This window comes from Theropithecus gelada, unplaced genomic scaffold (assembly GCF_003255815.1).
Source record: "Theropithecus gelada isolate Dixy unplaced genomic scaffold, Tgel_1.0 HiC_scaffold_15884, whole genome shotgun sequence".
Classification (NCBI taxonomy): Eukaryota; Metazoa; Chordata; class Mammalia; order Primates; family Cercopithecidae; genus Theropithecus; species Theropithecus gelada.
Genome location: NW_020257641.1, coordinates 4,264,982 through 4,280,496, shown reverse-complemented (window position 1 = coordinate 4,280,496; position 15,515 = coordinate 4,264,982). Strand labels below are relative to the sequence as shown.

Genomic DNA, 15,515 nt, shown 5'->3' with positions numbered 1-15,515 from the left:
AGGGAGGTAATCTATCAATGCAAATGATTGCCATTTGAGTGTATTGGTGTGATGCTTAAAATTTTGTTGTTTTCTCTAAGAGAGAATTATGTCCCACAAGAAATAGTAATATATGTATCTAGCTACTTATCTATTAATAAAAATTATCAGCCATATTATTTGTTTTCAATTTCCAGTTTTATTGCATACTTCTCAGAGATTGTGGTCCATGTTATTTCTACTTTTGTAGACTTTTTTTTTGAGATTTACTTTGAGGCTTAATACACGATTTTTGTTTTTAATATTCATGTGCGGAAAGGTAAAAAGAATGTGTGTTCTATTTGTTGGGATATATATGTGTATGTGGGAAGTGTGTGTTTGTATACATACATGTACACACACAGACACAATTTTGACTGCTCTGTCAATTTCTGTGAGGTATATAGTTTTTCAGTAGTATTAGTCTTTCCATGAGGTCTTTCGGTAGGTGTGACTTTTTCCATTTCTCCCTGTACTTTTATCATTTTTTAGTTTTATATTTCAAAGCTGTGTTGTTTGCAGCATAAAGGTTCGTGATTATTGTATCTTCATGGACAATTATTCTTTCATAAATATTAAATATCCTTCTTTGTCTTTTTTAAATGTTGTGTTTTATTCTATTTGTTTTTGTTTGTGGTGTATTGTTTGACTCTTAAAAATACCAGGCAGCTGAATTTCATTTTATTTTACTTTGCATTTTCTTTTCTTTTTTCTTTCTTTTTTTTTTTTTTTTTTTTAAAGATACAGGGTCTTGCTCTGTTGCCCGGTCTGAAGTGCAGTGGTGTGCTCATGGCTCACTTCAGCCTTGACCTCCTGGGCTCAAGTGATCCTCCCACCTCAGTCTCCTGAGTAGCTGGGACTAGAGGCATGTGCCACCATGCCTGGCAAATTTTTAAAAATTTTTGGCGAAATGGGGTCTCCCTGTTGTTGCCACACTGGTCTCAAACTGCTGGGCTCAAGTGATCCTCCCACCTTGGCCTCCCAAAGTGCTGGGACTACAGACATGAGCCACCAGCCCAGGCTTGTTTTAATCTCTTTTAAATAGATGAATTAGTCCTGCCACCTTTGTTATGATTAACTAATATGTTTGAACTTCTATCTTATTTTGTGATTTTTATTTACCAGGTTTCTGGTTATTTTATCCCCCTACTCCCTTTTATATCATTTGTCAGATTAATAGAATTTTCTTGGATCTATTTTCTGTAGCTAATGCTTAAGAAAATTGTTATAGTTCTACTTCTGCTCTTCTAGCAGTGACACCTAAAATTTTTAACATAATCAGCTCTTACAGAATAAAAAAACCAGAACAAGAATAAACACCTTTGTAGTATTTGTAGATATTTACTGTGGAATAAGGAGGCTATTCTACCAGTAATTCTTCTAAGTATATTCTTTTATGATATTCAGTTGTCTTTTATGCTCCTACATTTTAAAAAATTACCACCAAATAAAAATTTATTTTTATATAAAATTCTGTATTTTAGCCAAATTAATGTGTAAAACCTGGCTTTTGAAAGTATTATAGTTTATTCCTACATTTACATTTACTATTCATTGTCATTTTGCTTCACTTTTAGCTGGCAGCCGGTCAAGTTCCCCAGGAAAATTGTTGGGAAGTGGTTATGGTGGACTTGCTGGGGGCTCCTCACGAGGCCCACCTGTGACACCGTCCTCAGAAAAGCGAAGCAAGATTCCCAGGAGCCAGGGATGTAGCCGGGAAACAAGTCCAAACCGAATAGGATTAGGTAAGGATTCTCAAAGATCTTGGAAAACCATTCCCAGCTTGGTCATAGTTTTGATTATAAGCTAATGACTATGTCTAATGTAGGAAATATAGATCTATTTTTTGAACTGAGGATGTCACTTTGCCTGCGTGTGCTTTATACAGATTTTGGCACATTGAGGTTTCAGTTAGAAAAATATGTGAGACTTAACCATTCAAATTGATGGGAAGGAATTATGTCATTATAGGCTTTTGTATTTTGCAGTCGTTGTACCAAGCACTGGAATTGGGGAAATAGGGTGATTCCCCCACAACTAGAAGCAGTGTTGCTTTTCATTTTCCTTTTACTGATTAGCACTAAGTAGACATTAACCTATATGAATTTTTCAAAAACAACATTTAGGGTCCACATTTATTTTAATTCTGATCTTCTCTAATTGGTGAAACTTATGGTTAAAAAATATGTATAGTTACTTTTGACATAGATTTGTTTAAGCATGCAAGCTAGGAATTGATTCAAACCAATATATAATATTTATTTTTGTGTTACTTAGCTTCTTTGTAATAGTGTGTAGAATCATGTGAATTACTCTCAGTAGCTTAAATATATTTTACTCCATTAAAATCTAATTCATATACTACCTTTTTAAATATAAAATTTAGAAGTCTTTGTGATATAATACAAAAAATCTAAATTAATACTCTATGACTTCTTTACTTCCTAAGGGTAAAATGTATTAATATAAAATCAGACTACTGTATTCTTACATTGTGTTGGCTTGTCTTTCTCATTTATTCATTTATCTCATCAACAGTGTTTACTGTGATGTACCAGGCACTTTGTTAGACCTGAGAATTAGAAGATACATGACATAGATTTAGATTCTGACTTCAAAAAGCTTGATATCTGTTGGGGAGAGGTGGAAATGTAAGACAGTAAGACAAATACTATGATGGGGTGCTCCCCATAATCAAAACTATGACCTAAAAAAGGAGTATCTTAGACCCTTGGCCACCCCAGATTTCCTGCTAGGGGAGGCTGCCCAGTGTAGGTTCTGGTTTCATGAAGTACAAGATGGGATTGGTCCAGGTGGGGAGATAAGGGAAAGGTTTCCAGAGGAGAGAGAAGCATCTGCAGAAGCAGTCAGGCAAGAGGCAGCCATACGTCATTCATTTGGCTACTGTACCGAAAGTCAGAGTGGGTGGGAGTTGGGGGCAGAGACTGGTAGAGTCCAGCTCATGAAAGTCTTTGAAGGCCACCTTAGCTACGAGAAGGCAGGAGAAGATATTTAAGAATGGATAAGGTTTGATTTGAAATCCTATTTCCAAAGCAAGTAGAAAGTATTTCGTGGTTTTAGTAATTCTCTATGATGCCAGCTTTTTACTGGCATTGCGTAGTGTGGTCTCTTAGCTGACAAGTTATTTGGTTGGCGATGTGGATTCAACAATAGAAAAGGGCACAGCTGGAATATCTGAATTTTATGTCTGATGCTGTAACATATTTGTGTTTGGAAAATGCATTTGATTTTAAATCTAGGTGTTATGTTTTAGCTGTCTTTTTCCATAGTTAGTTGTTTAAGTTTATAGGATGTCTGTCTGCAATCCATGTTAGTTTTATACATTGAAAGATTCTTTTCTGTTTTGAGATTTTTTTCTTTTTATATTATTGAAGATGCCAATTTAATCTTCTTCTGAAAACTGGGAGATAACCCAACTTCATTTATCTAACGTAATTCTAATGTGTTCCATGATTTTAACTAAGAGGTTTGTGTTGTGTGTAGTTGAAAAGACAGTATTTTATACGTTTTTAAAACAGGTATTATGGAGCATCAGTAGGAACTTAAGAGAAGCCTGTTCCCTTCCAAAGAGTTATTTGAACCTTTATTTGAAGAAAGTTACTTCCTTGATGCTAAAGGGATCAGTTATGTGTGGAGCTTTGAGGTCATATGAAGGAAGATATTTTCTTTAAATTTCCACACATTGTGAGAATATATGCTTATAAAGAAATATATATGAATAAAATGTATTTTCATTTTTTTCCTGTGGTATTGCTTAGAAATTCCGTTTAATAGGGTGGCAGACGTAATAGCATTATTCAGTAATAGATTATATATTACTATTATCGTTTAGTATATACTGGATATATGCCTATGTTTCTTAACATTTGACTCATTGTATAGCAATTTTCAATATAATTGTTGAAAAAAAGAGGAGGAACATCTTTTAGGAATATTTTCTATAATTCCCAAACCAACGAATTCAACAGTTTTAATGATAGCTAAACTAGGTTTGGAATTCGCACTGAGAATTAATTGTAGTTATCTACAAATTGTGTTTGGTTCACCTATGCCTCTTTTTGTTTGAAATGATACTTCTTAACAAAATTTTCTTTTTTCATTTGTTTTAAAACTAATGCCAAGGATCTTCTTTGGCATTTAAATTTTCTTAAGCAAAACAGCCTGCAATTCCTGTTGAATATTCAAGAAGCAAAATATATCCCTGCTGCTCTCTTTTTTCTTGGTGATTTGTTCCCTCATAAGCTGTCCGAGTAGGAAAATATATTTTTAAGTTGTTTTATTTCTGTATGTCCTAAAGATAATACTTTATAGATACAATAATGTCACATAAATCACCAATATCTGTAGTGATTATATTTTGGAAGTTTGCCCTTGTTCTCTTCTCCCACTCATCTATGGAAAGGCTATGAAAACACATTTGATATTTTTGCAGCTTTCATTCTGTGGATGTGTATTTAAAATGTTCTTAAAGTTTTCTGGTTAAAATACTTTGAAATAATTAAACATTAATAATAGTTCATTTCAACTGTGAAATGAGACTACTGTCTTAAGACCAAGACATGAAAATGTCTAGACCAGAGAGACATTTCATGTCTTTAACTTCTGGTGCTTTTTATTAATTCTCTTATATTCTGCTTTCATGAGTCCTGGTTGGACCCTTCCTTAAGATGTAAAAGTCAAGATTACCATTAAAACACTGAAGTAGGGTAGAGTGTCTATCAAGAAATGTAAACCAATTAAGTGGGTATCTTATGGATCTTATGGCTTCCCAGCATTTCATGTAAGCAGAAGACCCCAGAGGTACCTAGGAATACTGCTTTTTTAGGAAGTTCACCGTACAAGTATGTTTTCCTTGTCTCTCCCTCTTATGCCTTCTCCTCTGTAACATATTTTCACATAGAACATTTACTTTGGCACCTAAAGAGACAAATTATTTTGTTGTTGTTTTTTTCTTTTAGTTTTGATCACCTAATTAATTCATTTATAAAAAATCATGTATATACTTATTTTAGGCCAGGTGCATTGACTCACGCCTGTAATTCCAGCACTTTGGGAGGCTGAGATGGGTGAATCCCTTGAGGTCAGGAGTTGAGATCAATCTGACCACCATGGCAAAACCCCATCTCTACTAAAAATAGAAAAATTAGCTGGCTGTGGTGGTGCGTGCCTGTAATCCCAGCTACTTAGGAGGCTGAGACAGGAGAATCACTTAAACCTGGATGGCGGAGGTTGCAGTGAGCCAAGATTGTGCCACCAAATCCCAGCCTGTCAACAGAAGGAGACTCTGTCTCAAAAATAAAATATAGGCCGGGCTCAAAAATAAAAAATAGGCCGGGCGCAGTGGCTCACGCCTGTAATCCTAACACTTTGGGATGCTGAAGCGGGTGGATTGCCTGAGTTCAGGAGTTTGAGACCAGCCTGGGCAACATGGTGAAACCCCGTCTCTAAACTACAAAAAATTAGCTGGGCGTGGTGGCGTGCACCTGTAATCCCAGCTACTCGGTAGGCTGAGACAAGAGAATCACTTGAACCTGGGGGGCGGAGGTTTCAGTGAGTTGAGATCATGCCATTGCAGTCTAGCTCAGGTGGCAGAGCGAGACTCCATCTCAAAAAAAGAAAGAAAGAAAGAAATGAAATAAATAAATATGCTTATTTTAAATTCTTTTATATTAGTCTTTCAAAGTAGTAGTATAAGTGAGTTTGTATTTCTCTTGTATTTTAAATTATTTAACATTTGAACCATTGATGTCACCACTAGATTTACTTTGAAGAGTAAATGATGCCAGAGCTCTTGAAGTTTAGGGTAACTATGGCCATATTTTCACAAAATCATAAACAGACAGAGTTATTTTTCTTTATATTGCTACTAGCCATATGTTAAAGGAGAAAATCAGCTCAAATGGGTGAATAAACTGTCTCTGGGTGAAATACGGGGGGTGGGGGGTAAACCTTGTTAAGAAATTTATGCATACTGTTATTTCAGAGCATATCTGTTTACTACTGTTAATGCTTTTTATTGTATTCACAAAACAGACTCAGACCAAAAAGAGAGCATTTTTTCCCCGTTGTTCTAGCATGTATATGAATTTAAGGAAGGAGATGGGGCTGGGAAAAATTCAGAAATAATCAGGCAAGAACTATTAAGAAAATGCTCAACTAAGCATGAACTTGTTTAAACAACTATCAAGACTTTTTATAGCTTTTTTATCATTTGTTTTGGAGTGAGCAGTGGAATACGACAAAATTTTCACGTGTGCTCTTCAGCAAGAGACTTGGAAATACTTATGTATGCGCATTATCTCACAGTACCCTTCTCATTTAAGATGAGGAGACGTGTTCTTTTTCCTCGTTTTCCTAATGGGAGGCTTGAGACCCAAAGAGGCCAAGTGGCTGGACCAGTGAGATGGCGTGGAACTGGAATGGTCAGTTTTTGACTCAGATTTGGCACTGGTTTTCTAAGGATGAGTGGTATTGCTATGTACATTCTAGGAAAGTTTTCCAGATTGGTAGAGCCAGTACATGTTCCCTAGTTTTTTAAGCATTTAATTTGGCATCTCCTTTTGTCATCATTGTAGGAGCTGTTTAGAATGTCATCAAGAATTGCTGATTAAATCGTCACTACTACTTTGAGTAAAAATTCAGTGCTTTCACATCACTCTGGCAAAATTAAGGAGAGCTTAAGAATTTCTGGTGAACCCCCAAATAAAGCCCTTTATGTCTACATTGTTGAGATTATGTTCCTGTGCTTGACTTCTTTTTTTTTTTTTTCCTGACCAGTACTAAGCATTTGGATTTCACTTAAATGCCTTCAGAGTCTAGTTCTACTCTAGCACTGAGCAGCTGAGCACAATAGAAAGTTGACTTTGGTTTTCCCTTTCATATTCTTTTTTTTTAATCAGGGAGTGTTATGATTCTGGTTTATAAGACATTCTTGTTATACTTTCGCTGTATAACAAATCTTTGCTCTTAAATAATAGACAATGTTTGTTGCAGGATGGAAACATACTTGTTTTTAGATCAGTGATGCAAGTATTTTCTAAAATCTCTTGACATTTTTTCTAGTCCATCCTCTCAAGATGGAAGCGTATATTGTCCCTATCAGCTGTTACATTAGGCAGTCCACGTTCATGTATTCAATATCTAAGGTCGTTTTGGAGTATTTTGCCAGTAATGTATCTCCATTTTCTCAGATGGAGAAACAAGGGTATTTTGTGAGCTTCACAGCCCCGTTTTTATGAGACCCTGGGCTATCCATGCAATTCTGTCTTGTAGTCTCGGTGTTTTATAACATGAGAATGATTAACTGTATCCGTAGATGATCAGAAAGTTATTTGCTGTTCTCAGGTCAGTGGAGGGATCTTTCCCCCAAGTACTGAGAGTATTGATCTACTTGCTGTAGACACAGTGTGGAAGACTGGGTCAGTGGCGGTGCTTGGTAGAGCACAGGCAGATCTTTTTGGATTCTCATAGAAAAAGCAGGGATAAAATGTTGGGATCAGTTAAGGAAAGGATAACAGTCCCCACTTTTTCTACCTGCTGGTTTCGAGAATTGGATATGTGTGAAGCATCTGCACACTTACTTGGAGTGGGTAGGCTGTCTGGTTATGTCAACCCTTATGGCTTCTCTTGGTGAAGATGGCCAGCCTGGGAGCAGTGAGCCCTCTTCCTTTTCATTAGGTAAGTTCATGGACTTCAGTGACCGACATGGTTGTTCTGTTTGTTAATCCAAATTAAATTACCTTTCTAAGAAACAAGTGCATATGAATACAGCTTTGGTTTTTTGTCCTCTTGTTGAGAATCTCGTTTGCTAAACTCATAAAAACTGATCGTTTCTAAAAGGCCTTTGATCTTGTATTTTCTGATGCCAGTTTGTTGTTCGGAAAGATTTCTTTTCACTTCTTACATTTAGGTGTAATTTCACCTTCATACTGAAATTCACAGCTTTCTGAGGCATTGAGCATAATCACATTTTACCCAAACCCTCCCCTGTTGGCATGTCAGTCAGTGAGACCTCAGCATGGATAGGTGGCTCAGTCATCAGAATTCCCCAGCGTGAACAATGTTGTAATTACATTAACCAAATGTGACTGACATTTTGTGAGTTTTTCTGTCTTCATTAAACTTGTTCACCTTCTCTGAAACCCTTCATGCTGCACGCTAGCACGGAGCAGCCGTATCCCTCGACCCAGCATGAGTCAGGGGTGCAGCCGCGATACCAGCCGTGAGAGCAGCCGAGATACAAGCCCTGCTCGGGGCTTTCCTCCACTTGGTGAGTACACGTAGGCGCTGGCTGAGGAGCAAAGAGTTCCTTACCCTGCTTGTCCAAGACACTGCTAGGTGGAATGACCTGCTTTTCCTCCTTTACTGTCCTTGTGGTCCTTTCTTCTTTCTTTCCTCTTCCTTAGTTACCCCGTTGTCCCCCTCTGCATGCTTGAATTCTGGCAACTTCGAATTTTTATATATTAGAGGAAAAAAACACCACTTCACTCTGTACTGTTGTCATTGATGACCACTTGCTCTCAGCAAGCCCATCTGTGTTGTCATTTCTAACCGAAGGCAAAACTCAGCCGAAGTTCGTTGCTGCTTAAAAATAAAGTTAATCCAAAGTTTATTCTGAGTCATTGACTTTTTACAATTTATCTTTAATTCTACTACAGATCAGTCTGTGTGTAATTTAATTCAAAGAAGGAACAAAAGTACAATTGCAATAATGTTTAGAAAAGTAAATGAGTTTTCTGTTTAGTGTTAATAGTCCTGCCTTCTAAAATGGACACATAATAAACCCTTTTTAGTTAGTATAAACTGTTGATCCCCAAAAGACATCTGTCAGCACATACTTTTGTGAAAAGGAATATTTTGTATTCTTCAATAATTATTTTTGGCTGCTTGCCATGTTAAGTGCTGTACAGATGTCCATTTTCCTCTTGATAAGCATAAACGTAGAAATCATTTTGTAATAATTAGACCTAGACCTGAAATTATATGGATCTTTGGACTCCAGCAGTCTGTTAATTTTAACTATGTATTTATATAACTGGTCTTTTGAAAACTATACATGTCACTACGAAAGAGGGATGTTAAAAGCATAAGGTCTTAATATATGCCTCTACCTAGCTTGTTCTAAAAATGTTATTCACTGCTTCTGATCTTTTTTCCCTAATCAGTATCGATAATAAAAATCTAGATACATTTCTTTATGACCCATTGTCCTTAATGAGATTCTGAAAAAGAACAGGCAACCACATGCCAAAGCCCTGCTAGACGGTCCCTGTGATTTAGCGAGGCAATACCTGTTGTGAGGTGTTCCACCTTGTTAGCATGAGCCCCTGAGTGGGGCAGCTTACCTATTGCATGTCACCTATTCCACAGCAGTCTGAAGCATTACAGCAGAATTCTCAATAATCAGAGGTGGCAATGATGATTTTTTTTTTTTTTCTGAATGAACTGGTGATTTTTCCTTTTAAATTAAGGCTGTATATCTTTGCATCCTTGCTCACTATTTGAACTTCTGAACAACCTATTTATGAGTGAACAATTCAGTCCTTTATTCGTTATTTTGTCTCTTAGAAGCAATTCAGTGTTTTCCTTTCAAATATGTACTGTTATTTTTGATACTGTCCGTGGAAGCCTCCTTTGGTATCTGGCACGTGGAGCAGGCGAGGTGTGCTGAATTCTTGAGACCCTAATTGAACTCTGAGTGGTTGAGTGAATCTTGTCTGTTTTGTGCATTGTTTGATTAAGTGGATCTGCTTAGCTGTCTTGGTGACAACCCAGAATGTTGAAATGTGTAATTGCCACTACCAAGGCAGAAGGTGTGGGTCCTCACAAACTCTAGCATCAGCACATGTCTTCTGTTGTGGTCAGGGCAGTAGTTAAGTTCTTCGAGCTAAATTTTTGTATCATGCGTTTCCCCTCCTTAGGTTAAACCTAACCCTAAAACTTATGTCCGGCAAGAACAACAGCATTGCTCATGTGTATGCACACCATTTGGAGCAGTCAGCAAGCATAATGCTGTGTGGTCCCTGTTCATCCTCTGGGACAGGTATCATCATCATCAGAGTCTTAGGGAGAATAAGCCACTTTCTCAGGATCACACAGCTAAATGGTGGAGCCAGGGTTTGAATTCAGATTTGACTTCAAGCCTGCCTCATTTGGAAGTAGTTTGGATAATTCAGTGTTTTTCATCTGTTCCTTGAAAATATATTAAATGCTCGTTCTGAGGCTTCTTGATGGGAGGGTGATTAGAAGATGTTTCTGAATCATTTATTCCCAGGCTTGGGGTTAGGACCTGGGAACTCAAAGATACATCCCAGAAGGTTGTTGTCCTCAGGGGAGCTTACTACACATCCTCTGAAGGTTTCTTCTTTAGCTCATTAATTTTAATAATCTCTTCCCACCCCTTTTGGAAATTAGTGAGATCGTGTGTCAGTGCTTCTTTGAATCCACTTACATAGCCAACTCTTTAACAACAACAAAAAAAAGAGTAAAAGTACTTATATTCTAGTGAATATATATTTTTAAGTTTGCATTTTTATTGTTTTGGACCATTTCGATGGTACGAATGTATATGGTTATGGTGAGAATTTTTGATTAAGGGAAATAAGGGCTCTGGGGTGCTGTAAATTAGGCTCTCACATAAGTGGGTCTGCCTAGGATTCCAGTGTTGGGTGTTAACTTGTGAATGTGACAGAGGACTCATGGCATGACAGATTTTTTTTAGAATATTCTGTTGAAACTGAACCAAAGGACCACCTGGTAAGGAACCTGCATATCAGGTACTGCTTAAAAACTATTTCAGTCTGAACTATCAAGATAGTGATGTGCTTGTACAAAAATGTATAGTTTGCTTCAGTCTTAACACAAGATATTTTACCAACTTCCTTTTTTAGGGAAAGTGATAATTTTATAATATTCTTTGCCAATTTAGTTTTAATTTTTGTGAATCTTGAGAAAGGGATATTTTCCTTTTTTTGCAAACTGGTAAAATTTGCCAGGTAATCTTTGCTATTTAATACCACATGTGCCATAGGGACGCACATTTTACAAAGTAACATGGACCTTAAAAATTATATTAAAGAATTCGAGGTATTGATATTTTATGACTGAATGTGAGAGCGTTAACATGTACAGAATAGTAGTGTGGATAAAATGTGGCACTGCTCAGTATTATTTTGTTAAACCTATAAATTTTCTGTGGTATAATCACTGTGAATTTTTCAGAGTAATGAATGGAAGAATATTATCTTTTGTTTTTTCCTGAGGTTAAGGAAAAGCCATATGTTGCATGGAACTATAGTCAATAAGTTAATGTTTTGAACCAAGTCTTTATTTCATAATTATTTCTAAAAGTTATTTTCTGTCCACATGAGGACAGAATTTAGCATGTATTTCCTCAGGTTGATGAAGTAATATGCTCTTTAGGAATACTTGTTAATAAAATGGTACTATAATAATGTCAGATCGTAAATTGGAGGTTGCTCTTATCTGTTACTGCCACCACCAGCACTACCAACGCTACTAACCATTGTTTAAGTGCTTTATAGCCTCTTTTAATCCTCTCACTAACTCCCAAGAGGTAGGTAACATTAACCGTTATTAGCACCATTTTACAGATAAGATACTGAGACACAGATAGATTTAGTACTTTGCCCAAGGTCAGTCCTATGGCTAGTTGTGATCCAACCAGGGTTTACAGCTGCATTACTGAGCTGGTACTCATAACCAGTGTACTGTAACTGCTTCTCCAGGGAAAAATCATTAAACTTAATACAACCAAATTCCAACAATTACACAAGTACTAATAATTAGGATATGGTCGGGCGTGGTGGCTCACGCCTGTAATCCCAGCACTTTGGAAGGCTGAGGTGGGCAGATTGCTTGAGCCCAGGAGTTCGAGACCAGCCGGGCAACATAGGGAGACCTCGTCTCTACAAAAAAAATAAAATAAAATAAAAAAAATAAAAAGCCGGGTGTGCTGGCACATCCCTGTAGTCCCTGCTACTTAGGAGGCTGAGGCAGGCGGATCTGCTTGATTCTGAGCCATGATTGCGCCATTGCGTGTCAGCCTGGGCAACAGAGTGAGACCTTGTCTGAAAATAATAGTAATAATAATAATTAGGATATTCATGCAACAGAACAACAAACATTTTGACTGGGGAAAATGGAATTCCAACTGTTGAATCCCCTTCCTGTGATTTCATTTTATTTCCGTTGAAGTAACATTATGAACTTCTATGCTTGTTTTTGGTGCATGGTTGCATATGCATCACGTACTGATAAAACATCTCGTGAGCTGAGTTAACAGTCCGTCTTACTGCCGTTCCACTCTGGGATGTAGACGGTGCTCTGTGACTCCTGCTGTTCTTCATGTTGCATATTTCCATACTGGCTGATAGAGGCTTCATGGCGTGAAAATAACCCTGGAGTCCGAGTTGGTTGATGCATAGTTTGGAGCACCTTTAAGAGTGCCTTTGTTGTGCCTGTGTGTTTAATAGCTGTGCGAGAGCCAGCGGGCCACTGTGGAGTTTGGGGACTGGCACTTGCTGTCCATTCATATCCAGCACCATTTCTTCTCATGAGAAAACATGGCCTTGTTGGTAGCAGTCCCTGCATTTCCTTTGGACTGTGGCGTTTTCTGTCTCTGGTACTTCTGTGTTAATCCTGTGGGTGTTGCCATTCCTTTTACCTGCAGCCTCTCGACGTCATTCCAGGTCCACTAGTGCTCTCTCCACTGCTGAATCTGTTGGGCAGTCAGGTGAACAAGTGCTAACTGCATGACTTGGCTTCTTCATATGTTCTAGTTTCACACCCATGTTAACATTTGTTTTCATCTGTGTCGGCTAGCACTTGGCATGTATGCACCTCATTTTTTTCCCCAATGTGCTTTAATTTTTTTAAGTTATTGAATGTTTATAGTTCTGTTAATAGGCTGTAGATGCTTTATAGCCTGTTTGACAACATCGTTTCTCCAGTATTCATATTTACGTTAAAACAAAACATAAAACAGGGAAGTAATTCCCTTCCTGCCACTCTGTCCCCAGGAAAATAACCAAAATTAGGTATTATTTAGGGTTCCTGTGGGGCAAGGGGGCATGGATATCACCCAACAGATTCCCTTCCAAAGTCTTTACTCCGAATAAACTGCCAAATATTAATGCTAGTTATTAATGTCAAGTTCACATTTTTTAAGGTACCATTTAGTTAACAGTGTTGCAAATTATAGCATACATAATTTCATATGTATGAAAATAAGTGTATTGTTCTCAAAGTTTTATGGAAAAACAAGATCAGGATTCAGGTAATCAATTCAGGCCAGAGGTATCCTTTGCAGCCTGCAAGCCCCAAACCTGCTCCCTCAGTTCTGTTTAGCAATACTCAACATCCACTGGTTAGCCACAGTGGCAAAAAGTAAGCATACAGTAATATATCAGTTTGTTAGATTTCATGCTAACAGTCCCTAATGACTACAGTTTTCTCAATTGAGTAAGGTAGAATCTATGAATTTGCAGACCGTTGATGGTGACAATTGTTACCAATTCACTGAGTCTGGTATTTTCTCTTTTTTCCTCTAGATGAAGCCCCCTATACTTTGTTTGTTTGTTTTTGGTTTTTGGGTTTTGGGTTTTGCAACAGGGTCTCACTTGTTGCCCAGGCTTGGAGTGTAGTAGTGTGATCTCGGGTCACTGCAACCTCTGCTACCTCTGCTACCTGGGCCCAAGCGGTCCTCCCACCTCGCTCCCCAAGTAGCTGGGACTACAGGTGCGTGCCACCACACCCAGCTAGTTTCTGTTGTTTTTGTAGAGACGGGATTTCACCGTGTTGCCCAGGCTGGTCTCGAAACTCTTGGGCTCAAGCGATTTACCCACCTTGGCCTCCCAAAGTGCTGGGATTACAGGCAAAGCCACCATGCCCTGCCTCCTGTATATTCTGATTATGTACATTTCCCTGAAGATTAGGGGCCAGACTGAGAGCACAGTCATATGTGTTCATCTCTTGGAAAAATTGAACTTTTAATAGTATCAGAGCCTTGAGACTATGGAACAGATTTTGCTCTGGTGAAAACACAAAGCTTATAGTTTTGCTTAGATCTGGATAAACATTTCCCCTTAAGATTTGAAATTCAAATTGTCTATGATATATATCAAATGATCTGTAGTCACTATGTATGGCAAAGCTGTATGCATCTTGGAAGCACAGAATAATTGCATTGTTCTTATAGTTTTAATTTTGTGTCTGAAAAAATCTGTATTCTCCCTGGAGCAAGAATTGCTGGCATGAGATTTTTTTTTTTTTTAATTTTGTTAGACTTCGTTTTATTTAAGTTTATGCTGGGTAATTTTTTAATGGCTTATAATTGAATTACTTTCATTCTGTTACTCATAAATCTACTATCTACCCTTTTTTAATGAAAAAAAACTTGAACAAAGATCGTCTATAAAACTATATGTGCACAGTAAATCTCACATTTATACTTGTTTCATATTTCAACTGATAAATATAGATATATGTAATTTTTAGTGGCCTGTTTTAGTTTATATGGCACATTACCTTTTAAACATAATGACTAAGATGACAGTTGGAATGACCAGCAAATGCATTAAAAAAGGGGATAGTATAACATACAGTTTTTGTTTCTTTTAAAAAATTCATGACTGTATAACTATTGATAAGCAGTGTTTAAATTTTTCTCCCTTTCTATGGTGGTGGAAGGTATAATGTTTTGAAATTGACATTTTTAAAAAGCTAAATAACAATTCGCTTTTTAAGTTCACCAGTTTGTAGGCACTGTCTTGTTACATATCTAAAATTTTAAATATGTTGTTTTATAGGAAAGATCAATTCATGTAAAATTAGCTTCCCTTTTATTTTAGATGCTTCTAGAATGTGGCTAACATAGAGATTTTCCTTGTCCAATGTCTTATTTGTTAACACAGAGAAAATAGAAAATATTTTATCGTAACATTTTTCTTCCAAAGGTTTTTATATGTTAGACTTTTTAAATAAGAAATTTTTTACTGGTAGATAATGTATAACTCACTTAATGAAGATACGACTTACACTGCCTTTCTCCTAGTGTAGTTTTAATCTCCAGCACTTCCTAAGGAAAGCTGGTCAGCTAATTTAATGGGACTTTAAAAAGTGAGTTTTCATTTCCATGTTCACAAATAAACTTAAAATTATTGTTTGAACTACTAAATTTGTTTTAAATTCTTTGGATTCTTTCTGTTATTTTGTTTATCTGTATAAAGATTACCATTCTAAATTATTTGAGGAACCCAAGTAAAACTTATATTATCTAAATTTTTAATGTTCATCAGTGAAAGTGCAAGATTTTTGGTGATTATTAATTTTAATAAATTGATTTTTAAGTAATTTTTGTTGACACAGGTATCATGACGAACAAATATCTAAAATGAGTTTAGCAATAAACAGTAGTGACACTAATAAAAATTTGCACAGAAATCAATTTGTTTCAA

The 15,515-nt window shown here is 36.8% G+C and overlaps 1 protein-coding gene across 7 annotated transcripts in view; it reads left to right on the top strand.

The window, feature by feature from the left end:
• LOC112617142 (CLIP-associating protein 1-like) overlaps window positions 1-15,515 on the top strand; it is a 304,701-nt gene that overhangs the window by 217,535 nt on the left and 71,651 nt on the right. For all 7 annotated transcript variants that reach the window (XM_025373877.1, XM_025373871.1, XM_025373874.1 and 4 more), the window contains one exon: window positions 1,596-1,763. In XM_025373877.1, the coding sequence (XP_025229662.1) occupies window positions 1,596-1,763 (168 nt within the window). The remainder of the gene's footprint in view (window positions 1-1,595; window positions 1,764-15,515) is intronic.